General features: G+C 37.1%; 3 protein-coding genes across 3 annotated transcripts; 2 read left to right on the plus strand and 1 right to left on the minus strand.

Moving 5' to 3' along the window:
• Positions 1-1178: 1178 nt before the first annotated feature.
• LOC118264328 (D-beta-hydroxybutyrate dehydrogenase, mitochondrial) lies at positions 1179-6299 on the plus strand. The gene is made up of 4 exons (XM_035576803.2): positions 1179-1713; positions 2541-2698; positions 4149-4320; positions 5724-6299. The coding sequence occupies exons 1-4, from the start codon at positions 1467-1469 to the stop codon at positions 6062-6064; spliced, it is 918 nt and encodes a 305-aa protein (XP_035432696.2). The 5' UTR covers positions 1179-1466; the 3' UTR covers positions 6065-6299.
• A 418-nt stretch (positions 6300-6717) lies between these two features.
• LOC118264359 (nuclear pore complex protein Nup214) lies at positions 6718-27546 on the plus strand. Its single transcript, XM_050705040.1, has 27 exons — positions 6718-6918; positions 7574-7712; positions 8105-8271; positions 8557-8729; positions 15560-15771; positions 16171-16291; positions 16425-16512; positions 16616-16718; positions 17035-17188; positions 17617-17713; positions 17949-18099; positions 18249-18337; positions 18756-18950; positions 19282-19451; positions 19932-20096; positions 20378-20560; positions 20934-21211; positions 21673-21834; positions 22327-22530; positions 22795-23394; positions 23472-23588; positions 23667-24948; positions 25031-25227; positions 25494-25628; positions 26026-26259; positions 26615-26741; positions 27366-27546. Exons 1-27 carry the CDS (start codon positions 6880-6882, stop codon positions 27394-27396), a joined length of 5613 nt encoding a protein of 1870 aa, XP_050560997.1. The 5' UTR covers positions 6718-6879; the 3' UTR covers positions 27397-27546.
• On the minus strand, positions 9094-13838 carry LOC118279624 (uncharacterized). Its single transcript, XM_050705062.1, has 2 exons — positions 12266-13838; positions 9094-9775 (listed from the first exon to the last, which is right to left on the minus strand). Exons 1-2 carry the CDS (start codon positions 13672-13674, stop codon positions 9688-9690), a joined length of 1497 nt encoding a protein of 498 aa, XP_050561019.1. The 5' UTR covers positions 13675-13838; the 3' UTR covers positions 9094-9687.
• Positions 27547-27625: the final 79 nt, after the last annotated feature.

A 27625-nucleotide genomic window follows, 5' to 3' on the forward strand; every position in this document is an offset into this window, starting at 1 on the left:
CATTTAAATGTTGGATTAAGGTTAAAATGTGCGGTTAAAAAGGTTTAATATTATTTGTGGTGTATTTGGCGAAACACTTTTAGGCCGACAGATCCGATCCTGAATTAAGTCAAGCAGAAATACAAGATTGTTTCCGTTCAATAGGTCTAATCTCTCAGATGGGTATTCGTGCTGAAACGATCCTCTTTTATTGGCGTCTCTTTGTCGAAGTATTCGACATTTTCATCGGTTACTATACGAATTTTAGTTTAGGTCGAAACATCTCGAGGCTCCTAAATTTGATTTAGAACTAAAGGTTTCGAAATTCAACACCGTATTCTAGTATCGTGTTCCAGAGCTTTATAACTTCGTTGGAATTGAAACACTGGATACACTTAACTAAATTATTGAACACTGACTTAGATATTTGCTCTTTACTTACTGAATAGAATCGCAAGATGTTCTCGTAAACGGTAAGTATCTAGTTTCTTACGATTGCTCATCGATTACTTACAGGATTAGGAGTACGGAATGTAGTAGCGCAGCGTTCTCTTAAAGATCAGCTAGCAGAAATTGCTCTTAATGCCTCAAGAACTCTTGCACTATCGCAAACTATTAGTCCAATACATTTATAGCTCCAGTTTTCAACCCGTATTGAATTTATTCTTTAAGATAGTTGAAGTAGATACTTGACAAAGTAAATAATATTGTGAAAATTAATTCACTCCTAGGTATAAAGGTTGGCAGATAACTTGGCAAGATTTTGTGAGGATCACAATCCCTGTGCGATTGGCGAAACTTTCTTATTATTTAAAAAAATTGCCAAGTTACGTGTCGAAGACTATACGACGATTTCAAGAAGTACTTACTGCTACTGACATCAACATTTTATTCACTTATTTTTTTAAACGAGGCCCCACATTATGATTGTCCCCTGTGTCGCGGGTGTGTTTATAAACATACAATTTCACATACACATCGGACCCGGAACATCTATCCGTGGATCACACAGAGTTGTTCCGTGCGGGAATCGAACCCGCGACTCGTTGCACGGCAGCCAGTTGCCCAGCCACCGCGCTACTATCTGCTACGTAATATAACGGGTAATCGCTTGTTCACATTGATAACAAGACCACCAATGTATTTTAAATCTTAGCCTACCTACAAATCCTGACTTATCCTCAACAATTTATTTATTTATGCAGCGTTACCCTCATAACCGCGACAAAAAATTAGCTTGCCGCCGCGCGCTCCTGGCTATTATAAAATATTCGCTGTATATTTATCAACTGTTTACAATTCTGGACCGTACGAAGAGGAAAAAAACATGATATTCATTGTAAATATGCAATGAAATCCGAAACTCGTTTCATATGCGAAGAGATGGTCGAAGATCGCGTTCAGGGTCGTCAGTGCCTTCCTAACTTTGTTCAAGTCTGGACCCGTGTTAACTAGGAACAGTGATATTAAAGATTGTTCCTTAAATTATGTCAATTATGAGGGTTGTGGCTATTACCGGTTGTGACAGTGGTCTAGGATGGGCTATAGCCGCCAGAACAGCTCGTGAAGGGATCGTTACAGTGGCTGGAATGTACAATGGAGTTGATACCAAGGCGGCAGAAAGTTTGAAGAAGTTAAGTGCACACCCCTACTCGTTGGATGTGACGAATGCAGAAAGTATTGCTGGGTTTCGTGATTATGTCAGAAGCCTGCTGAATGATAACCCTAACTACAGTAAGTGTATTTTTTCAATTACATTACTTAAACTCAATGTGTTAATGTTATCATTATAAATTAAGATAAGAAATAAATCATAAAGGAAGCATCAGTGGAAACACTAAAACAAAACTTCTAAACTCTTGGACCGATTTTTTTATGTATTTTTTTATATGGGTGCTGACTTCAAGCCTCCATTTAATTAATTATTTTAGTTTTACATACTTATTAGTTACGGATACATAGAACATAAACCCTTTGCAACAATATGCAATTATAAAGGGATCCAAAAGATATAAAATAACTAAATTAAACTACAGATAGGTGCCTAGTCGTTTTCATTTTGTTGAAAATTAATATTCCATTAGCGTACCGTTGGAGTTGGACCAGAATGGAATTACACTGGAATTGAATATTGGACTATCCGAAACTATTTTGTTACGGGTGTCGTTCCAGTGGTTCTAGACACTTTTAACTTTCAGGAGATTTAATTAAAAATTTAAAACTTTATCCATTTGATTATAGCTCGTTGTAATAGTGGTTAAAAGTACTCCAGCTAAGCTTAAGGTATCAACATCAATCCATCTGGGTCAGATGAAAATATTACTGGAATTTTCGACTATTCAGTAATAGCACGTTGACTCCAACTCAAAGCAGGAGAAGGAACGGGATAGTTTTTAGTCAGTAAGAGTCTGACACTCCCTCTAGCGTCACCCAAAGCGGGAGAAGTCATTGAATGATTTTCCTCCTTCAAAAAAAGCAGTATGGAACTTTGCGACCTATTTTGACAACAATAAACGCAAACCAATTAATCGTGTTTTAAAATAAGAATGTTTCTGTTTCAGAACTCCACGCAATCGTAAACAACGCTGGTGTGATGACAATCGGCGACTATGAATGGCAAACGGCTTCCATGATTGAAAACGCAATTAATGTCAACCTCCTTGGTACCATGAGAGTTACTTCTGCCTTCCTTCCAGATTTGAGGCAGAGTGCTTTAGAGGTAAACTATTACATACATAAGTACATAACTTCACGCCTGTCTCCCATGGGGGTAGGCAGAGACTAAGGACCGCCAATTGCTATGACTCTTACATACCTCTGGACCAGTTGATACAGTCAATGTCAAAATAAAATATGACATTTTATTTTTAGGTTTCGATTTCGATCCACTAGTATCTAGGCATTACTAACGTCTAGAATTCTCTTATAACTAAATAATTAATTATTATGTTACGGCTTTCTCACGTAAATGTTTGACGAGGAACTCGACTAGTTCCAAAGTTACAATCACACGAAGCGGCGATCAGTAGCAGTGCGAGAATCGCCGCGTCGTGTGTCGCAGAAGCTGCTAATGAATATAAGCTTCTAGTTTGGCTTGAAACTAGTCGAGTTCCTCGTCAAACCGTTACGTGAGTAAGCCGATAACATAATAATTAATCTACAATTCTCATTTATATCCCAAAATTGACTTAGCAACAAGTCAAATTCATTACAGTTTCCAGGAAACAGGTAGATGTTGTAATAATAACGATAGAAAATTTGATACCGTCCCAAATAACCGTGTGATTTCAACGCAAACAAATGAAATAAGATAAGATTCTTCCTCAAGATGAAATTGACTTCGTAAACATTATTTTATGTAAACACGTAGTCCTTGGTACCTATATATTTTCTGTGGACCGTAACACTGAATATCGTAAGCCCTTAAAATAATATCAGCTTATAAGGAAAATTACATTTTTTCTCAATGTTTAATTGAAAATGTAAGCCTGGATTTGTTAATATCATATTTCGCGTTATTGAAAATTCGAAATTGATTTTCTGGCCTTGTTGTTCGTTTTTATTTTTATCTCTGATCGATAAGAAAACGAGGAAAAGGTTTTTATCAAATCACACAAAACTCTGCTTCTTCAATAAGTCTACTTAATTAGGTTACAACACAAATACAGAATAGAACATTTGGCAGATTTCACGTCGTCTTCTGTTTTACACTATAGGTAGTATTGGTATAGGTTTACATAGTTCGTCCTTTTATTTCCACACCATTCATTCATCGGGCAATACTCGTCACGCCTTTTATCCTCGAAGGGCAGACAGAGGTGCACATTACGGCACGTAATGCCACTGTAGGTACAATGTACACACACTTTTCACCAATTGTTTTATTAGTCCCATCTAATAGTGGATGAGTCTATTCTCATTCATCATCATCATATCTCTCGGCAATACCTATATGACTTATACCCCAATTACAACTGGCCATTTAGATATATTATATAAGCATAGGTCATAAATAAGGTTAACAGGGTTTTTATTTTGACGATGACAGTACATTATCTGTCCTTCTGCTAATCTAGGATTTTGCTATTCCGGGATTTTGCTTATCTGTCCTTCTGCTGCAGAGGGACTTATACCTATGTAACAATAGTCATTTTTCTTCCACATTTCAGAACGCGAGTTCATTGAAACCTCGCATAATTAACATCGCTAGCCACTGTGGCTTGCAACCGCTGCCTGGTTTCGCAGCCTACAGTGCCAGCAAAGCAGGTGTGATAGCCCTAACTAAAGCTTTGAGGCTGGAACATCGCAGACACGGATTGAGTGCTGTTGCTTTTATACCTGGTAAGTTGCAGAGTTCTAGGTGTCCAACCTGCTGCTATTTTCAATTTTATTACCGGGTATCTCGTAAGGTTTTGCTAATTCTTAGTAAAGTTATAATATAACACCGAACTTGACAATGACAGTACCGTACATAGGTAAGTTGTGTGTTAGTAGACATTTTGACAAAAATGCCCAGGTACTTATACAATGTGATAGGGGTGGGACTTCTAACCCGTTAAGGCTGAGTACTATATCTAATTTTATCGACAAAAATAATAATATGGGGGTTGAACCCCTAATTGAAAATATTGAAAAATAGTGATTTTTTCGGTAAAAATAATTCACAAATGATTTTTTTTCTCACCAAAACATTATCAAACATATGAAAAAAGTAATGAATTAGTTAGCCAAGGTTATTAGCTACCGTTTGTCGTTTCTTTTTTGTCTCTACGCGGCATACAACCTTTGATATCAAAAAAAGTAAATAAAATATTAAAATAGCCATAACTTTTAGGGGAGGGGATTCGACCACTTCGACCCCCGACTTTTGTCGATAAAATTAGGTGTAGAACTCAGCCTTAACGGGTTAGAAGTCTCGCCCCTATCACATTGTATAGATACGTCAAAAATACTGATTATGGATATACATTTTATTTATCAAAGTACTTAATTGGGTTGTTTTTAGACCGTAACTAATATAAAGAGAGGCATTTGATTTACGTTGTGTAGATTCGTTGTTCATACAATAAAATGCTATATTCCATAGCTTAATAGGGCCATGTAAATTTCGATTATACGGAACCTTTCATCTACAAGAGAATGACTCCCGCTTGATCGGTTTTTGTGAATCGAGGATGAACAATGATCACAGCTGTGCACTCCCATGCAAAATGGTTGAAAAATTTGCCATCTGACATTTAACTGAGAATTTCAGTAGGGATTAAAAAATCAACGTGATAAAGCAGATTAATTATTCCTAGAGAATAAAATAGCTAGGAATGTTTCATTTAATTTACAATCAAATAGTAGACTACTAGGTTCTTTCTCCTTTTTTCAACTAATATGATGCACTTTATTATTAAGTATCACATTAGCGACAATACGTCCACTACTGAAGCATCGGCCTTTTCCAATGACTTCCAAAACGGCCGCTTGGAAGCGACCTGCATCTTGAGGTTTCTTGCGACCTTTATCTGTACAATTGGTACGAGTACGAGAGGCGCTCTGATTGGTCGGCTTGAATAAACCAACCAATCAGAGCGCCAAACGCGCTCTCGTTTCGATTACATACTTTAAAACGTAAAGCAGTTTGCTTTACGTTGTAAGTAGGTCCAACAAATGTCCAGTAAATGTATGTTTTTATCGGTAGGTTTGCTACATAGTAGATATTGAGCCTAACTTATTTTTTATTTTTATTTTTTCAGGTGGCTTCGTAAGTTCCAGTAACATAATAGCTAACCAAGGCCAACAAGGACAAAACATGCTCGAACATTTGAATGAGGAACAGAAATCTTTTTATGGGCAAAGGATAACAACTCTCTCTAATTACCTTCAGTTGGCGACGGCCCACGATCCAAGTTACGATTCTATGAAAGACGAGAATATCATCGAAACGTACGTCAAAGCTTTGACTGACGATGATCCTAAGCAAATGTATAAAGTTGAATCATGGAGATACTTTTTTTACTACAATCTTTTCAAGTTGCCTTTGCCAGAAGCCGTTATTAGCTGGCTAGTTAAAAAGTTTCTTTGTTTTCCTGAATAATTTTATTAGGTTATTAGAATTCGATAAATATCTTGACATGTGCTAAAATGTTATTAAAAGTAATGTAGCGGTACACAAACTGCAGGATTAAGTAATTATATTAGGATGAATTGTTGTTCAGTTGCACCAACGATTATTTTTATATATTATTATTGTACGTATAATTAATATTTTTTATATCGTTATTAGGGTCTTTTATGTATTTTATGTGATTTTGTGCATCAAAAAATTTAGATAGAAGAACACAGTTCCTATTAATGAATAATGTAATTAATAATTAGTTTTAGCAATGATTTTTATTGTAATTAATGAATTTATCTTTGTATTTTGGTGAAATAAAATGTTATTAATATCAATGCAGTACTTATTTATGCCAAATTAGTCTAAAACTTAATTTACATGTTTGATAGCACAGTCGCAGGTTCGATTCCCACGCAGAACGAATTTTATGCTTGTAAGCATAATACAAGCAACAAAAAATAATATTAGTGTCGAGTTAAAAAATAAAAAAAAAACACATACACTAAAATTAAACAGAATAGAAGTAGAAAAATTAAAATTCTAACGTTTACTTTAAGTTCAAATTGTATAGTCTATGCTGAAAACTAAACGTTTGACAGTGACAAAATCAACCGTTTTCTGACAGAACAAACAGTTTGACTTTTGACAGATTTTGCCCTTATTGCGAGAAGGATTACCACTTTTTCTGCCTAAAAAATCAAATAAACAGTGAAAAAGTTCATTTATTGTGTATTTCTAGAGGAATTAATTGATTTAGAAAACATCTTCATATAATCTAACCCCATTCCTGCAAGATGGAGGTGGTGTTTGGTCCGAATTCGGTTGACGAACCGGTACGTACACTTTTGTTATTACAACTCTGAACACATTGATTTGAACTTTAGCTGATATTATTACATATTATATTGATATTTATACAAGAAATTATAAACCTAATATGGCTCTTTCTAGTGGTTCGTAACATTTCTTCTTGTAGGTTATATGTAGGTTATTTGTTGTGATTGTGTTCAAATTGCTATAGTTACTCAGTTATGCTTAGAAAGAATTGGTAGCAAATAAAATTGGTATTTTCTTTATGAACATTTTAAATCTAGTTCTTAAGTTTTCAAAGAAGCTGGTTTTGTTTACACTTTCTATTCTATCAATAATTGCACAATGTATTAGTGTAGCTTTCATGTTTATACATGTCTTTTGTAGTCACTTAACATAAAAAAATAGAATTCAATAAAGAATTTTAATTTTATAAACTTGATCTCTTGTACATTAAGTGAAAGATAAACTAGGTATTCATTTTAAACATAACATAACACACCAATAATAATTATCTAATTAGTACATTCATTTCTAGAGTTATTTTGTGTCTAACAAGTTGTTCTTGTTGGCCAATATGTATATATTTGTAACAATTTATATTACTTCTCCAGTATGACTACTGTAATCTATTTATTATACTATAAAAGGCTACTGAAACATTCTCTATTTTTCCAGAACCTGCAATATAAACTGCAGCGTAAAATCAAAGTGTTCAATACCACTGATCCACTGCCAAACCGAGGATACAACTTGGTTACTTGTGCCAGCAAGTATGGCATTGTTTTCATTGCTTCACCAGATGGTCATTTGACAGGTATGTAATAAAATAATATGTCAACAAACCTTGTTTAAACTGCTATATTCAACATTTGGGGAGATTATAAGTTCTTACACACAAGCACCATGTTGCCAACTACTACAACAACAACAATTGACTCGTCAACCAATAGCCGCCACAGGCCGCAGACCTGCTTTGATGGCTGCAAATGGGTTTGATGATCCAATTGGTTGGTTCATTCAAGCCGGCCAAGAGAGTACCAAACGCGCTCCCATTTCAATCTCGTTAAACTATAAACAAACCAATATCCAAACCAAGACCAATATTTATTTAAAACTATTAGTCCATACTTTAATTCTATTCTCTGTTGCTACTTATATTGCGGTTGGTGTGTGGATTTACATAATCCTGTATTTTTACATTTGCAGTATATCACCTACAACAACTAATTGACAAAGAGTGTGAGCCGCAGCATACTACAGTGAAGCTACAGGAGAAACCAACCCATATTGCTACTAGCTGCGACCAGGAACTGCTGGCGGTCACTGGCGGACAACTACTGTGCATCTTTAAAGTTACTGACTTCCAAAATCCAGTATGTATTATGATAAATTGCATTTTTGCCATTAGGATATTAAGCAGCTTATGTAATCTACACTAAACAATAAAATTGGAATATCTGTTTGTAGTACAGATTTTTTGTTTACAATTTGGTCTGTCTGTTTGTTCTGGCTATTCTCTGAAATGACTGGACCAATTTTGATGGGACTTTTCTTGTGCTGTATGTAGCTGATGTACTAAGAATACGCGTAGGCTAATTTTATTACTCCCAAATACACAATAATCTTATAATAAGTGCCACCATTTTTTATTTTTTCAGAATGTATCACCAGCCCTAACTGTAAGGTGTGATGTCAACCAATCCACCTTTGTGTCGGCTTTGCAATGGAACCCTTGCATTCCTGATACCATCGCCATAGCCTTCTACGATGGCACCCTACTTGTATCACAAGTCAGCACATCTCAGGTTAAGAAGGCTGCTTCTAAAGCAAGGTAATTTTTATGAAACAAAGTTTATGTACTCATTATGATTAGTTACTCAGTGTTTTTATGCCAGTAGAAAATCATAAGGAGAATAATGTTCCGCTAACCGTAGATCAGTACCCTTAGTATGAGTTTGTTTTACGTTTAAAGTAACCTTAACGAAAGTGCATTCGGCGCTCTGATTGGCCGGCTCGAATAAACCAACTAATCAGAGCGTCGAACGCGCTCTCGTTTCGATTACTGTTTAACCCTGGGTATCTTGAGGGTTAAGCTGGGGTTTGATTTGAAATAAAAGGAGGTAGATAGTGATTACCAATCTCTTTTTAATTCCGAATTACTATACCAACCTAATGATATAGTACTGACACTTGATTTGATACCTGATACCAACGTTACAATAGATTCTCAGGATACTTATACTATAGCCTGAGAATCTTAACACCGCGATTCAGAAAACGGACTCAAATAAAAAGCTCCATCTATTAGCTAAATTTGGAACTATGTTTTGACTGAATCGCGGGTTTTGACAGATTAGTTGTTATGCGGTTAAACATTCCGCCCACCAAGGACATTTTGTGAAACAATATGTCCTTCTAAAGTTAAAATACCAAAATACAGATGAAAAACCCTTACAAAATGACTTAAATCTAACTTATAATGATAAAAACCGAACTTAACATAGAAATGCTTACAATGATAAAAAACCAAAATTACAATTCTACAACAGTACTTAAAACTATCCTAACTTAAGCATATACCTAGGCAATAGGCAATACACACAGCTTGGATGTTGACATTTGAACATAGAACCATTACTGCGAATTGTAACTACCCGTGTAAGATTGTCTAACCCCGAATGCTTTTCAACCACTCTGCCAAGAAGCCACCGACAGGTAGGTAAATTATTCTCTTTAATTACAAGATTAGAATGCTGCTGTCTACCGCCCACCCTGACGATATAAATGGATCAAGGTAAAGTAAGCTGCTTTTTTCTTTTAGTTTTAAGTTTTTCCCGCACAGGTAACTGAACAGAATACTGGAAGGTGTCGCAGGTTCTGTTCCAGGTGTCCGTTTCGACTGCTCGGCCACTATGTCGTAGAAAAAAAACTTATGTCAGCATTTCGAAGGAATTTGTAAAAGATGAACAGTGAAAACCGCAAATTCGAAGAGTCAATAATCAGAAAGTTATGTGGGTTTAACCGTGGCCGCGCAGTCCGCATGAATTCAACTGCGCGGCCACCAGTTCTCTTAAACGGAGCGTTGTAAAAGTCTAATTCCTTTTGCTAATCACTGACAGGATTTCGAAGAAAATGTAGATCATAAAAATAATGCCCTACTGTCTGTAGTTCACGACCTACATCACTCCAAAGTTTGGCCGCGCAGTCCGCACAAAGCGAACCGCGCGGCCACGAGTTTTTTTAATAGACCTTACACGGAGCTTAGTAGAAGTCCCATTCTTTTTGCTAATTACTGACACCATTTCGAAGAATATGTAGACAGTATAAATAAATCCTATAATTAAGAACTACAAGACCTGCAGAACTTAAAACCTATAATCGAAGGAAAAAATAGGGTGACCAAGATTTATAGTGTGTGAATCCAGGCTTTTTCCCATTTCAATATCATAGTATAAATATATCATCACTACACAATATACAAAGTCGCTTTTTCTGTCCCTCCCTATATCCCTATGTATAGATTTTAATGCGGTTTTTTTAATAGATAGTGATAGAAGAGGAAGGTTTATATGTATAATAATAAAATCCATTAAATAGGGGCTGTTATTTTTGATGTTTCTAACGTGATGTACAACGTTCGAAGTACTTCGCCCGCGCGTATTTAAACGTTTTTATAAACCTGTTCAGTAGTAGTTGCGCAAACACACACACACATTATTACAAACTTTCACGTTTATAATATTAGTAGGAAGTAGGATGCCTCAAAAAAAAGTATAGGGTAAAATAAAAGCTAGCTTGCAAAAGACAGATTTTTCATACTTTACATTTCAATTTTTTATTTATCGTGATATTTTGAAAAATTTACACTATATCTATATAAATTATAGCACATGTGTTATTCTGACATGTAAGCTATTTTACTGCAAAGTTTCAGAAAAATCCGTTCAGTAGTTGTTGCGTGAGAGCAACAAACACACACACACACACACACACACACATTATTACAACCTTTCACGTTTATAATATTAGTTAAATTATTAAATTATATGAAACATCTGTCCTGTCTGCGAATGAAAGGAATGCCAAAAATATAATATCTTCCTAAAGTGTTTATTTATAAAACTTAATTATTTTATAATGATGACGTTTACCTATTGCAGTAGTCCATGCGTTTCATATCCAAGATGTAAGCTGTTTTAAATAACTTCCTAAAAAAGTCAATATGAAAACGAACTGTGATTGTTGAATTAGGTGATTTAAAGTATACTTTAATAAAACTTTATCTACTTACAAACTTATAATTTTATGTTATATAGGTACATGACGTTGCTCTCGTATATCTAGTGTAGTTTTTAAATAAGCTACTTTTTTAGCTTATATAGTTATGATCTTAATCGTTACAACAACGAAAATAAGCAATTATTTTTTAAATTGTAATTATAAATATGAAAACGAATTGTGATTTTTAAATTATGTGATTTATAGTTTATAGTAATATTATGTTTTATCTATTACTTAAGAAATAGAAATATAAATCAATCGATGACATTTTTTTCTTTATATCCTTTTAATTAGCTTCCCTACTCAATTTCAAACCAAAAGACTAAAACTATTTGCATGTTACGATAAAAAGTATAGAAATATACGTGACAATGAAAACGTCTTATATGGGAATATCTCGTCAGCGCATCGTAAATCATGGTCACCCTTCTTTTAACTCTAGTTACAGGGTATAAGTTCTGTAACTCGCGATTTTCAAACATTAGAACTTCATTCATGATGTTTACAAATTCTTCGAAATCGTATCAGTGATTAGCAAAAATAAAGACACCTGTACCAAGCTCCGTTTAAGCTCCACTTTAAGAAACACGTGGCCGCGCGGTTCGCCATTACGTGAGTGTTGTGGAACGAGAAGTCCAAACTTTGGAGCTATATTTTTACAATGTATTTTTTCTTCGAAATCCTATCAGTGATTAGCAAAAAAACTTAGACTTTTACAACGCTCCGTTTAAGAGAACTGGTGGCCGCGCGGTTCGCTTTGTGCGGACTGCGCGGCCAAACTTTGGAGTGATGTAGGTCGTGAACTACAGACAGTAGGGCATTATTTTTATGATCTACATTTTCTTCGAAATCCTGTCAGTGATTAGCAAAAGGAATTAGACTTTTACAACGCTCCGTTTAAGAGAACTGGTGGCCGCGCAGTTGAATTCATGCGGACTGCGCGGCCACGGTTAAACCCACATAACTTTCTGATTATTGACTCTTCGAATTTGCGGTTTTCACTGTTCATCTTTTACAAATTCCTTCGAAATGCTGACATAAGTTTTTTTTTCTACGACATAGTGGCCGAGCAGTCGAAACGGACACCTGTTCCAGGTAAGTCCATTTTGCTTTATTTTATTGCTTGCTTGCTTATTTATCCCTTTTCCTACACCATCTAGTCCCTTGAACGAGTGTGTTTTCCCGATAATTTTCCCTAGTAATTCACTGCTGTTGCTTAACCCGTTTTGTACAGTGAATCCTCTCTTTGCTAGTAACTCGTTCATATGATTATAGACTTGCTTTTCCCTCAAATGTTCTTTTCCTAGTTTCTTCTTTGGTATTTCGTTCCCACTGAGGTGAGTATGCATCACAGTAATATCTGATATATTCTGTGAAGAAGAAGCTACTGTACCCGATATAATCCATCCTAATGTGGTAGCTTGGGCTACTGTGCTGCCATCTGGTGCCTTTTTAAACCCGTTCTTCAAAATCTGACTATAAATCTCTGCCCCTAACAAAATATCTACTTTATCAGGTTTGTGAAATCCAGGATCAGCTAGTTCGATGTCACTGATTTGAGCCCAATCTAAATATGACGTTTCTCTACCCGGTAAATAAGACGTTATAGAATTGAGAACGTATGCTTTGACTACAAGTTCAAATGACAAATCTATCCTAGATTGAATTTTAACCTCAACAACCGAATTTAAACCTAATTTGTTATGACCATTTATGCCAGTGGCTGAACCCTTAACTAGTTTTTTCTGTAATCCTAAACTTTGCACAGCGCGCTCCGTAATAAACGACGTTTGTGAGCCTTGATCCAGTAGTGCTCTGATAGTATACATACCTCCGTTCTTGGATACAGCCCTCACTAGCGCTGTTGGTAGTAAGACTTGACTACTCACTCCACCTTTAGAGAAACAAGCTACTACATTGTTTTGCGATTCTACTCCGACTGTAGTTGAATATGCTCGCGTTGATGAAACTCCCTTGACACCAGACTCCCTTTCACCTTTAGGGTGCAGCAAAGAGTGGTGTCTACGCTTACATATTTGACACGACGCTGTACATTTACACAACCTAGCAGAGTGGTTGTATCCTAAACAATTAAAACATAAATTGTGATCCTGCACAAACTTACGTCGTATATCCACATCCTTATTAACAAATTGTTTGCAATTTCTTATTTTGTGTTCGCTACTGTGACAAACCGGACATACCTTGGTTGTATTGGCCGCTGTGTGGAATACCCTTTCCTTACAAACAATGTTTTTACTAGACCTAGTTCCTAAGAATTCAAGTGCCCTATAACGTGCTGTTAAAAATTCTTTAAGCTGTTCAAATGTAGGCAGCTCATCTGAATCTACATTGCTAGTCACCTTCAGTTCCCAATCCTTTCTGCTATCAGGATCTAGTTTTGATGTTACTATGTGAACTATTATAATATCCCATGAAGTTACATCAATATCCAAATTAGTTAAAGCATTTAAACAATCTGATGTAGTATCCATTAATTCCTTTAAAGCACTAGCTGACTCTTGAACAATGTTTTTCTGACTAAGTAATCTAACCAAAATGCAATGTGACAAATATTTCCTATTGTTATACCTGGTCTCTAACTGAACCCAGCATCTTTCATAGTTAGATTCCGAAGTTGGTATATGACGGAGGAGCTGCTCGGCTTCTCCAGTCAAATAACTTTTAAGTAATGCAATTTTTGTACATTATCAATAGTGTTATTATTGTGGATTGCTGACACAAACAAATCGCGAAACGTGGGCCATTCAGTGTATTTCCCGGAAAAAGTTGGAATTGTTATTCTGGGTAACTTAATAGTCATGCTTTTACCCGGTGAATTATTATCTGAAGACCCCATAGCTGGAGAAACATCGCTTGTTTGTATCCTACATAATGCAGTTTTTAATTCACATTTTAAAGCTAAGTATAATTCCTCCGTATTGAAATAGACCTCATTTACAATGTATGGTGAAGACGTTAATTGCTCATATTCAATATCCTTAATAATCTGTGTATGTGTTACAGTGAATTGTGCCCATAAATCTTCAATCATTTCTAATCTAGTTTCCAAATATTGTGTAGTAATCCTATCTTTTGGCGATTTTTTAAAATTAATTTTCGCTCTTGACAATCTGACATGAATGTCATCTTGAAGTTTGACATGCGATTGCAAAGACATTTTTTAAGAAAAATTCTGTAACTAAAGAGGTTGAAATGTTTCCGAAAAAGTATAGTTAACAAAATTTTCTAAGTGTGAGAAGATATGAAATTTTTACAAGTGTTTGGAATTTTGGGGAATCTACTAAAAATCGGGCATAGGTTCCCCGTCTGAACAGAATTTTGCTTAAAACTAACTAAGTCTACATTTAAAATTACCTAAATTATTCTAAGTCCAAGATTTCTTGAAATTCTACCAAGTCCAAGATTTTTTTCAAAGTGAAATTCTTCTAGGTTTTAAAGTTCACTTTTGCTTGAATAATATCACAAGTACTCACGTTTTTTTCGCGCACTATCACTCACTTCCTTTCCTTACGACGTCGTCCGTCGCCGTCGTCTACAGCTTGCTTGCTGCTGCTGATGAGTAGTAGCGCCGCTTCGATGCTCAGCTCAGCTCCTGGGATACCTCTTCCGATGATGTTCAGCTTCAGTTCGGCTGCAGTACTTGCTTGTACTGCAGTGGCGCCCTCTGTCGGCGACACTGGGGGCACTTCAGTAGCAACCCACCACTGTTGTCCGTGCTGCAGATACCCCAAAAACTCTAAGAGCATCCGGCTCGAAGGACCATGTTTAACCCTGGGTATCTTGAGGGTTAAGCTGGGGTTTGATTTGAAATAAAAGGAGGTAGATAGTGATTACCAATCTCTTTTTAATTCCGAATTACTATACCAACCTAATGATATAGTACTGTCACTTGATTTGATACCTGATACCAACATTCCAATAGATTCTCAGGATACTTATACTATAGCCTGAGAATCTTAACACCGCGATTCAGAAAACGGACTCAAATAAAAAGCTCCATCTATTAGCTAAATTTGGAACTATGTTTTGACTGAATCGCGGGTTTTGACAGATTAGTTGTTATGCGGTTAAACAATTACTTGAAACGTAAAGCGAACTCATACTAAGGGTACAGTAGTAGATAATAATAGGGATGATGTTGGGGTATAAAAATTAAAAATCCAATTAGTCGGTCAGTTAGGTAATAAAAAAAATATATATTGATATAACATGCATATGAGTATACATATAATACATACTTTTACTCCTAGACATAATATCAAGGAGTAACTTAGGCTCCTTTTACTTGTTGCAAAGTCCGTAATCCACACGAGCAAATCTGCATCCAGCTAGTGTTAACTAAAAACAATTTTCCAGATGCCTATGCTGGAGTCCTAAAGGCAAGCAGTTTGTCACCGGCAACAGTGATGGTACCCTCACCCAGTACAAACCTGACTTAACTCCGGCTAAGACTATTCCTGCTCCCAATTTGTTTGAGAATGCACCCGTGGAAACTTTGGCGGTGTACTGGATCTCCACCTTCCAGTTTGCTGCGGTCTATAAAAATGCTACGGATAATAGTCGTCCTGGTATGTATCAATTTTAATTTATCGCTGGCTGCCAAGCCTAAGCCTTTTAGTTAGATTTTCCAATTTAAATTTGATGCTTTCTTGATTAAATTGGGATCTTTCAGTCAATTTTTAACCATATTGTATATTACATTTAAATTATTTTTAAACGGTTTCAAAAATTGCGAAACTTCACTTAAATGCTTAAAAGTACAATCAGCAAATTTGATTCTTGACCCATCCTAAATTACTAATAGAACCAATTTAATTCATTGTTGTTCTAATAATATCAAATAGTTTATCTCTAAATCGATTTAACGAAAATACAATCAACAAATTTGAACAATGACCCACTTATTCAAATTTTACGATTGAATATAAAATTTTCTCTCAAACTCTGACTACAATTTTTTTTCGCAGCCGTAACTATCATAAACACGCCCAAAGCTGGTCAGCCCAGCTGTCAGAACTACGAAGATATTTGCTACAGTATGGGTTCTAATAGGCCTTGGTACTACTACCTGCAAGGATTGGCGCAATGGTAAGCAAACAATTACATTTTGAACTTGTGGTTGTGATGAGAATTTCCCTCTTATTGCTTGTAAAATAAAGTTGCTTATTGTTCGCGCTACAGTATTTGGTACATAAATCTTCAATAAATTCTTCTTCACCAGGAATATTATAATGTCGGCATCATCTAATGGAATGGAGATAGCGACTCTTGGGTCTGCAGATGGAACTAATTGGGTGCAGTGGTGTCAGGTAATAAAAATAATTACAATATTTTAATTTTTCTAATAGTCTTTAATAGTCTTCTATCCGTGTTCTCAGTTCTTTCTGTCAACTCGGTTTTAATGTTTTTTAGATTGATGAAGCGAGGCCGGAGCTGCCTCTAACGGATAAGAAACAAGAAAACTATCCCGTAGGCGTGTGTATTGACACATGTGCTACACATCAAATACAGTGGGGTATGTATATTGTATTGACTAGTAATGCTTCTAGAGTGTGAATAATGAAATAATTACTATAGCCGTTACAATCTAACAGGTCAACTCTGACATTTGTCAGTCTATGTACCGCTATAACTAGTTTTGAATGTCTGGGATCATATTATAAATTCATTACTTCGTTACTAATACAAATTTCAAAAAGAATATCAAAATCGATATGACTTAGGAATCAGTCATAAGCAGCAACAGATCTTATTTACCTTTCACTACATGGCAGCTGTTAGTTTTAGATTGTGACGACAATAATTGTAAAAATTACCCTTTCTTTCCGTAGACGAAACCAACTTACTACCGCACATGCCACTCCTGCACGTGGTGTCTCAGACGGGTCTGCTGTCAGTCTTCAACGTGATCTCCCTGAACAAGCAAGCCGCGCAGGTCTGCTCGCCTCCACAACAACTTGTATTGCCTGCAGCTGCTATGACTAGGTGAGAATATGTCAGTGATAAATTACTTAATATCTCCTGTTCAACAATTTTACTTATATGGGAAATAGACAAAAATGACGTCGTAGGGCAAACGACTTAGTCTTTGACAACTGTTTGACGTTGAATGGACTGTTAACTGTTGCTTAACATATTTGCTCCATGTTTTATAATTTAGAATTGGAACCTGAAATATTTACCATGTTTTTAAATTTTTATCAGTTTCCGATATTTCGGCACTGTTGCAAGCGCCAGGTTTATCTGTGATCATGGCGCTAGTATATATATATATATATATATATAGCATAGCTTCTAGTGTTACTGACCATGTCAGTTTAAAAATTTTATAATTTACTTCCCACTCCTCGAAGAATGATATCATACAATGTATAGGATAATTTATTAACTCCTAATTTATTTTTCTTGAACAGTGTGATACCAGGCGAAGCTCCCCAAGCGGCCCCTGCCCCCGCGCCAGCTCCGGCCCCCGCTGCGGCCGCCGCCCCGGTTGCACCTGCTCAGCCAAAGGTAAGCTTATAACTCTTTCAGACATTTCGTTTCGAATGTAGTCATTGTATACGTTCCAAATTAATACTTTTTTGACTTAACAAACTTAAATTCAATGATTAACAACGTACCTTACTCAAAATAGTGGAATCGTTTGGCAAGTACGGCTTCTTGAAGCGTGCAGCTCAGATTCCTTACCACAGGGTGATCTGCCTGTTCGTTTAGCCCCAATTACTTAAAAAGCATTTGTTTTCAGCCTCTATTGCCCCAGCCAACACAAATGGCGCCTCAGCCACAATCGCAACCAGCGCCAGTGCCCAGCCAACCAGCCCCACAGTTCAGTATACTGAACATACCTAAACCACCAAGTTATGCACAGTCTCAGTCACAATTATTTAGTACAACAGGTATGTTCCCTTGATATTATGTATTAAGTGTCACTTAACACAACTTTTCAATCACTTAATATGTGCTCAATAACACAAAAGATACTTAATGTATTTTGCTTCTAAATAGGTAACGCCGTAAATATTATATAAATATCTCAATGTTCTAGGTGCAGCTCCTGTCCAAACCATGCCCAAACCGGCTCCAGTAGACGTAAAACCGACACCAGCACCTCAACCAACAGCTCAAGCAGCTGCGGTAAGTGTACAATCTTAAGAAATGTAAAACATCCCCATTCCATTTCTTTATGGCCATAAAATACAACTTGGGTGTCTTCAAGTCCCGAGTGAACAGGTTACTCATGGGTAGGCGTGCTCCATCATCGGCCATATCATCGCTTATTACCAGGCGAGATGATGGCCAAACATCATCCTATTACGTGTAAAAAAATTACTCAAGCGTTTAGATATCATGTCATCAACTTATTTCATCATCAACACCCCGTCACAATCTTCAACTAGACTATGAGCCTCTATAAAAGGGGTGGTTAATCTCCATGCTTGAAAAGCTGGCTGAAGATTGCAGAGTTATTATAAATACAGCGCGAAAAATTTATTTTAAACTGCGATCTCCTTTAACATAAAAATCTCCCCTAATTACCATTGTTTCTCAACAGCCACAAACTCAGGCCGCAGCTCCCAAACCTCAACCGGCGGTGGCGCAAGAAAACGCCGCGTTAAAGGCAGAACAAGACAAAATAAATGAAATGAAAGTAAACCAGGAGTTAAAGAATATGCTCGTCAAAGAAGTCAACGACTTTCAAATGGAACTGTACAAGTTTATGGTGAAAACTAAGGAGACTCAGGCTAGGGTGAGTTTATCTATGAAGCATTTAGTTAATTGTTCAATTTAATGTCCTGCTTAATTTGCTTTAAAATTAATAATAATAAGATTATTTTTATTTGCAAGACATATTTAATGCAGTTTATTTTATCAATATATGTACTAAAATTGCCACAAAAAAGTTTCATAATATACTTTTTTTTCGCAATTTAAACAAACTGGGTCACAAAGCATCTTCGTCGATTGTACTTGTGAAATACTGTAATTGGTTTTTAACCGTTTTGTGAACTTGTTACAAATTAAATTAAACAAATTAATGCAATGTTATGTAAAGTAATAGATGCCTTTTTTTTCAACAGTTACAACGCGACATAGATTCAATCAACGCTAGTTTCAACTACACGTCGCAAGACGCGGAACAGTTGAGGAAGGAATGTTCCTCCGATGAACTGCGCAACGCCATCGTACAGCTCAAGTTGGAACTAGTTCGCGCGTGCGCTGTAGTTGCTGAAGCTCGGACACATGCTGAGTAAGTTTTTTTTTTGTTTTTGTTAGACAGATGTCAAAATACTTTTTGGGTACAAAATTAGTTGCCAATTTTTATGACCGATTTTTGTGACATGTGTACTTAAAATAGTTCCAAGACCGCGGGTTACCGGGGCTCCGGCTCGAAAAGCAGGAGTAGGAATGCGGTTGTTTTTAGTCAGTAAAAAAAGCATGAATACATTTGTATGTACTGACTGAATGTTCAGTCTTTACTGACTCAATCTTCAGTCTTTATTGACTCAATGTTCAGCAGTGAATACTGCTGAACATTGAACGAAGGCCTGCCTCTCTATGAAGGGAAGGCTTTCCATAATCCATAATTCCGGCGGTTGGCAAGAGGCTTGGAAATGGCAGTTGAGTCACTGAAAATTTAAAGGAATTTGCTGCCCATGTCCCATTGTGCGATAAAAAAATACACAACGAAATAGTTGTGTATTATATTTATCATTCAAATTACTTTTAGATCTAAGGACAGTTACCAATGGACGAAAGCGGATCCCTTAACAACGAAACGAGTGGCGTCTGTGAAGAAGTTAGCTTATTACGTACAAAATCAGCTTGAACAAGCGCAGAAATCACTAGACTTCAAATGGAATGAAACTGCGGCTAAAGACCCGCAGTTTAACAAGTAAGTTTGATATTCTTTGCTTTTTAATAAAAATATACCTTATTGTTTTGTGTTAAAATTGGTTTTTGAACACAACCATTCAAAAATATTTAGTTGTAAGTTAATAATAATATCATTCCTTGCTGTTAAATGAAAATGTACTTTATTGCTTTGTGTTAAATATGGTTTTCGAACACACCCATTTGATCATTTTGATATTATTGTCATATTGAAGACTATACTTATAGAAGTATTAACTTTTATATACTTTTTTTACTAAAGACAGTCTCTGTATTCCTTAGGCCAGGACAGCGCATGATACGACCAATCCTAGACGATGTGTACCAGCCTTTAGTCAAACAACAAGAGATACTGAGTCGCCAACAAGCGGTACTACGGACACTAAGGAACACGCTCAACGAATGTGACGTCACACCCATGTTCAAAAGTACCTCACTTTTGAGAAGCACACCGTTTAGAAACAAGTAAGTTTCAACTTTATTAAAACCTATTGAGGGTATAATATGTGTTAAACTTGCTTAGTACATAAAGAAGTTTAACTTTGACGACTTTATTGACTTATAAAGAATAAAGAATTTAGACTTTATGTCAATGGCTACATGAGGTAAACTTGCTTACCACTCAAGTAAGTTTTACTGTAACGAGTTAGAATTGTATACTTTATTACAATGTGTATATGTGTTTAATTTGCTTGGCATATCAAAATACAGGATGTGATTATTTGCAACTATTGCTTATTTAATAACTTCTATCATTGTATAATTTCGGCTTATTATTTGGCTAAACAAACCATAATTCAAAATTGTGTAGGTAGCTAACAACAAATTAACTCCACAGGGATCCCCTTTCGAAATTAACGAAGAATATCTTAAATATGAGTATTGATAATGACAGTAAGAAGAAAGAACCGCTGTTGTCTTCTCAGAAACTAGACGCTCTTAGAGATATGTTGTCTAACCATAAAACTGTGAAGATAAAGCCAGTAAATGTCGAAGTGAGACAACACTTGGCTACAATGAGGATGAATTATGAAAAGAGTATGAAAGAGAAAGTCCAGCCAATTAAGACTGAAGTTCTAAGTCCACAGCCTGATGTTAAACCTCAGGTTAAGCCAGGTAAGCCAGCCAGCAGCTAATATTAGTAAATTAACAATTTGTCTTAATAGCACCAGATAATAGACTGCCTCATTGGTCAAGTGGTCTCGAGCTAAGTATTACTGGAAAATTTCTCAGTAATAGCACGGAGCCTGGAATTGTGCCCAGAATATGGCAATAGGCTCACCCCCTATTACATGGGACTTATAACACAAATGGTGAAATGTGGGTGTACATTGTATAGCGGCGTTACGTGCCGTAATGTACACCTCTGCCTACACCTTCGGGGATAAAAGGCGTGACGTTGCAATAAGCACCAATTAACTTTTGAAACATTTAAGACAAATCCAGAACGTCAAAATATGTAACACAGACTGCATGGTTCATGCAAACCTAAAATAAAAATCATTGACGAGATCTTCTAGTATTACATTGAAAATTCACATATGTATTTCCCAATAAAATGTGTTATATTATTTTAGTTCAACAACAACTATTTATGCCTAAAGTGGAGCCCAAGATAGAACCGAAACAGGAGGCCTTCAAGCCGGCGCCTCTCAACGTGCCATCGTTCACCCCGGTCGGTGGCGTCAAACCCACCATACCTGGGTTAACTAACGTCGCTCGAACACTCTTTACTGACGGTAAGTAACTATATCGACCGGAGTGATATCACGGCCTCACAGAAAATCAACGTGAAACAACGCTTGCGTTGTGTGAGTGAAGTTACCGGAGGCCCAAATCCCCCATTTTCCAATCTTCCCAATCCCCGATTCCCCAACAGCCCTTAAATTCCTAACCCTCAAAAGACCGGCAATTGCTTACCATCAGGTGAACCCAAGGCTAGTTTACCGGCTTATACCATGTGAAAAAATATGTAAAATTTTCTCTCAAAACAAAATTAATTAGTCATTACATATCTACAAAGCATGATTTAGGAAGAATTAATGATATATTGTTAACTTATTTTGCATGGTGTAGCCGCATCATAATCAGATAAGAGAGACCGCTTTCTCTAACCAACCATTCTCCAACTCACCAACAATCATTCAACATCAGACATACTCATATTCAATAGAAGACCGATTGTGATATCTACTAGTAACTCTTATAATTAAAGTAAAATATTTTTTCAGAACCCAAACCAGAGCCACCGAAACCTCAACCACAACTGGCCCAGCCGAAGCCGGCAGCCTCTGCCTTCGCATTCTCCAATACTCCAGCATCAGCCGAGACGCGCAGTGTGCTCAAAGATCTCCTACAGAACAAACAGGCGAATAAAAATGAGAGTAATAATCTATTCATGGGACAGAAAATATGTTCGCCGACTTCGTTTTCGTGTAAGTTATTTTTATTATATCCACGTCATATACATCGAAATCTAGTATTTGTATGTTTAGTTTTATCATAGTGAAGTTTTCTTTCTTTGCATTGTAAATCTGTTCATGAAAAATAATGCTATAACTTATCCCCAGTCACTTTGTCAATACTAACGTCAATTTGAATATCCATTCATTCATTACGAATGAAAACACGGCGTATTTGTCAAATAACATCTACTTCTCCATAATCAGTATTATAATCATAAATTATTTTGATTTTAGTAACAACAACCGCAGCAACGTCAACGCCTGCACCAACACCGGCGTTCACTTCCAAACCCATAGCGGACATCAACAATATGTTCAGTAAATTCCAACCCCCGACATTAGCACAAGATAATAAACAAACTGCCTCAGTCCCAAAAACCCAACCGTTAGTAGCAGAACCGAAACTTCCACCTCAAACCGCAGAACCAAAACCGTTCTCTCAAAAACCTGAATCAACCTCAATATTCGCCAGTCCCAAGTCAAGTGAGACTGGAGAACCAGAAACTGACAGCAAACCAGCAGTAGTTAAATCATCGACTATAAACAAACCCCTTACAAATCTATTTCAACTCAAAACGTCCACTCCTGCACCAAGTCCTATTGTTCCTGATGTCATAAAAACTACTAAAGATGTAAAGACTGATGGTAAACCTGCTGAGAAAGAAAAGTCTAAGGAGAATGTTCCTCAAAATGTAGAAAATAAAGCTGCACCAAAACCTGCTAGTGAAAACAAAGAAACGCCCAAACCACTAACTGCTCAAACGGGTAATAGGACATCTATATTTGGGTCGGCACCTCAAGCTGTTGCAACGAGTACTCCTTTAACTAGTCAAAGTAAGATTTTTATCAAATTACTACAGGTATATTAAAACCTTGTAAAAAATGACTTCCTAATGATATTTTCCTTTCAGATGAACCACAAAAATCTGTAGAATCTAAAACAGATTCATTTAAAGCACCAGAAAAGCCTGTTTCGTCATCTAATGCGTCTTCAATATTTGGTAGCGCCAATGTCGTAGCTCCTACAGGTAATTTACTTTAAAATTCGTTTCTTTAACCTTAATTCAAGTTTCCAAAATATTAATATTTTTTTTTTGCATTTTCAGAAACCAAATCTCAAACCAGTGTTACATCTACACAACAAACTTCGAAATCAGATACACCGACGTCAGGGTCAGGATCAACTGCATCTAAACCTACATTGAATATTAGTGCAGCTTCTTCTACACCTTCAGCCGCTTCTGTGTTCGGAGCAGCGGTGGCTTCACAACCAAAACCTTCGACACCGACATCCATATTTGCGACAGGTGCCACCCCATCTCCTACTCCCGCTTCCGTCTTTGGAACATCATCGCAAGGATCAATATTTGGAAGTACATCGCCTACATCTACCACAACTGCTCCTGTATTTGGTTCCACGGCTCAATCAGTTTTCGGTAGTGCTAATAGTACAACCAAACCTTCAGTGTTTAGTACACCTACATCGACTGAAGCTCCGTCTTCACCTCAGTCAGTATTCGGTTCAGCTGCAGCTGCAACTACCCAAGCGGGGTCCGTATTTACATCGTCCTTCACGCCATCCCCTGTTTTCGGTTCGACCGCAACCACTACAGCTGCACCGACTTCACCATCTTCAGTCTTTGGATCTTCGACTACACAATCTGTGTTTGGTTCTACGTTAACTACACAAGCTTCTGCAACTACTACAACGCAATCTGTATTTGGAACGACCACAGCGACAACTCAATCATCTATGTTTGGCACTGCAGCTTCGAATGCTGCCAGTGCATTCACATCGACGGCTACACCGTCTTCGGGCGCACAGAGCATATTCGGTGCCGCAGCTAGTACGACTGCGCAGTCTGTATTTGGAGGGCAAGGAACTTCTGTTTTTGGGTCAGCACCACCTAACAAGACTGTATTTGGAACAACAACAACTCAAGCTTCTGTATTCGGTGCGGCGACCGCTACTACTCAATCGTCAGTGTTTGGATCACCTACACCATCTACTCAAGCGTCGGTTTTCGGTTCTGCTCCAACTACTCAAGCATCTGTATTCGGAAGTCCTCCAACGACACAATCATCAGTATTTGGAAGTGCGCCTACTACCCAAGCATCAGTTTTCGGTAGTGCACCGACTACGCAAGCGTCCGTATTTGGAAGTGCTCCAACTAGTCAAGCATCTGTCTTCGGAACTACACCAACGACTCAAGCATCGGTATTTGGAAGTACGCCGACTACTCAGGCATCAGTGTTTGGTGCTCAGCCTACAACAACAGCTCAGGGCTCCCTCTTCGGTGGCGGGGAAGCCAATTTGTTTGCGGCGGCCAGTATATCTACAACCAGCGCACCTTCACAGACCAGTGGCGGCAGTATCTTTGGAGGAGGGTAAGAATATAATGCAGTTCTTTTCTTAAGCCTACCAAATCCTAAGTAACAAGCATCAATCTAAATAATCTAATTATTTCAGTGCCTCGACCGGTTCAGTATTTGGCGGCGGTGGTAATACAAACGTTTTCGGTGGTAAGGCTGCTTTTGGCCAGTCCAATTCCACCGCGGCTGCAATCTTCGGCGGTGGAGGAGCAACGAGCTTTGGCGAACAGAAACCAGCCACCAACTTCTGGTCTGGAGGCAATTCTGGGGGAGGATTCGGGTCTACTGGCTTTGGTAAATATGTTTCCTTTACTATATAACGGTAAAATAAAAACTAAACGCAGCTTTTGGGTAATTTTAAGATGACACAATTTTTTTTACAACCGCAAAATCTCATGATATTCTTAGTCTTAAGGTAATTGCTAGGTCTATGTTACAGTTAATGTACCCTATAGCCATATATCAAAGCTTCTAAATACTTTTCAATATCAATGAATCTGTTGGACTCACTAATTTTATTTATGTAACCTGTTTGTAACGCAAAATTTTCTCATATACAGGTCAGCAAGCTACAACGCAAGCGTCGTCAATCTTTGGCAACACTACGGGCGGTAGCTTTAGTACTCCGTCTCCTGCTGGACAAGCGTTCGGTAGCCCACAAACCCCAGCATTCGGATCGCCACAGCAACAAGCAGGTAAATATCCTAATAACGAATGATGTCATTTGATTTACCTGGATATAATTTAAAGTATTAATATTAAGATCTATTCTGAAATATAAAACATAAAATACATCGTTTATACGACTTACTTATATTTACTTCTACATTACGAACCTTGGTGAGCCCTCTAGATATAATTTTATACAATCCAGTAAATTAGCAGATAAATTGTTCTACTACCAGCTTCTGGCAGTGGCTTCGCCTGCGTTGCCGTGAGATAAAAAAGCCTAATGTTGATTCCACACTATAATCTCTATAATACCTCTGTTCCAAATTTCATGCCGATCCCTCCAGCAGTTGTGACGTGATTGAAACATGCAAATTCACAAACTTTCACATTTAGAATATTCATATGATTTCTGTTATTTAGCTCCTGCCTTCGGTGGTTCGCCTGGGTTCGGTGCGAAGCCTGTATTCGGCCAGCCTTCTGGTTTCGGGTCTCCACCTAGTGGTGGTGGCTTTGGATCTTCATTTGGAGGGTTCAACAAGAGCCCTAGTGGAGGTTTCGGGGCTCCGGCGGCCTTCGGAGGAGGAGCTACGTTCGGTGGAAGTCCGGCCTTTGGAAGTACATCTCCTGGGAAAATGTTTGGGGCTGCACAACCTAGTAAGTATTGATAAATTTTATAGCAGTCTTATTATGCGCTACTGAAAGTATTTTTGCTAGTGATAATAACATTATCTTTACGTTTTCATTGATGCCAATTTTGTCCATCTTATTTTTCGTGGATATTATTGATTAATATCAATTCCATTAAAAAATTTATCTTAATGTCGTGTCAATCAAAACAAAATCACAATAAAAATTAATGTCGAGAAAACATAACATAATTGCTCACTATTTTACTCGATTAAATTACATTAAATACCGATATAACCATGATCACTTCCTCCCACAAGACTTTATTTTAGTTCGAAGCTACATAATTATTACAATAAATTAAACTTCTTCCTTATTCCAGCTGGTTTCGGTCAGCCGACGCAATCAAACGCTACGTTCGAGAGCTTAGCGACTCAGAACACGTTGACATTCGGCAACCTGGCGCAGCAGGCGCAGGCGCCGCAACCACAAGCGCCTTCCTTCAACACGTGAGCATTGGTTTTGCATCTTATCTTTATACTATTTTGTAGATGTTTGCAGTTACAGACTATAGTAACAACATATTCAAAGTCAAAGCATTTATTTCAATTAATCCTAAATAAGGCACTTTTGAAACGTCAAATCGAATTGTCCGTCAGTCTGTCTGTCAGTAAAGCTAGGCGCTCGTTCCAAAGTGTAGCTTCGAATGGAGAAGAACGAGCAAGAAACTCCATATTTTTGTGTTAAACGTGGCCCGATACCTGATATTAATGCCTATTTTCTGCTGTGTTGTTAAAAACAAACATAAATACTTTTTTAATAAATACTTTTATCTTATTATATCTCAACCTATCACTATACGGGCGCATTTTCATTGGTCGATAAGTCGGTCGTTAGCCCGAATGCGAATGAAAACGGTTCCCCGCACGCGGGCTCTATGGCATGCGTTTACAAAATCTCCCGCACTCCACATGCGGACGTTAACGACTAATGAAAATGGACCCTACACCGGGAACCAATAATTAGAAAATTGAGAAAAACAATAATGTAATAGTTTGCCCGACGCATGAATAGCACCGAAAACTTCATGCTCAAAACTCCTTGTATTCTAATCAATTTATTCCTTTCACCAGGTCTCCGTCCTTTACTGGCTGGCGTGGCTAAGAGCTCGACGAGAAGTATCTCTCATGAAAATACCTATATAAGCATAGTGCCAATAATATTCGTAATGTATTTAAATGTTTTATAGCCAAATCATTGTAATCGATTGTCTGTATTCAGTGAATGATATAATAAAACATGTAACCAGTTCAACTAATAATTTTATTTATAGCATATTCATACTTAAAACACCTGGTTTGTCCTAAAACTGTGATTTATCACTGAGAAACAG

Source organism: Spodoptera frugiperda, chromosome 26 (genome assembly GCF_023101765.2).
Source record: "Spodoptera frugiperda isolate SF20-4 chromosome 26, AGI-APGP_CSIRO_Sfru_2.0, whole genome shotgun sequence".
Classification (NCBI taxonomy): domain Eukaryota; kingdom Metazoa; phylum Arthropoda; class Insecta; order Lepidoptera; family Noctuidae; genus Spodoptera; species Spodoptera frugiperda.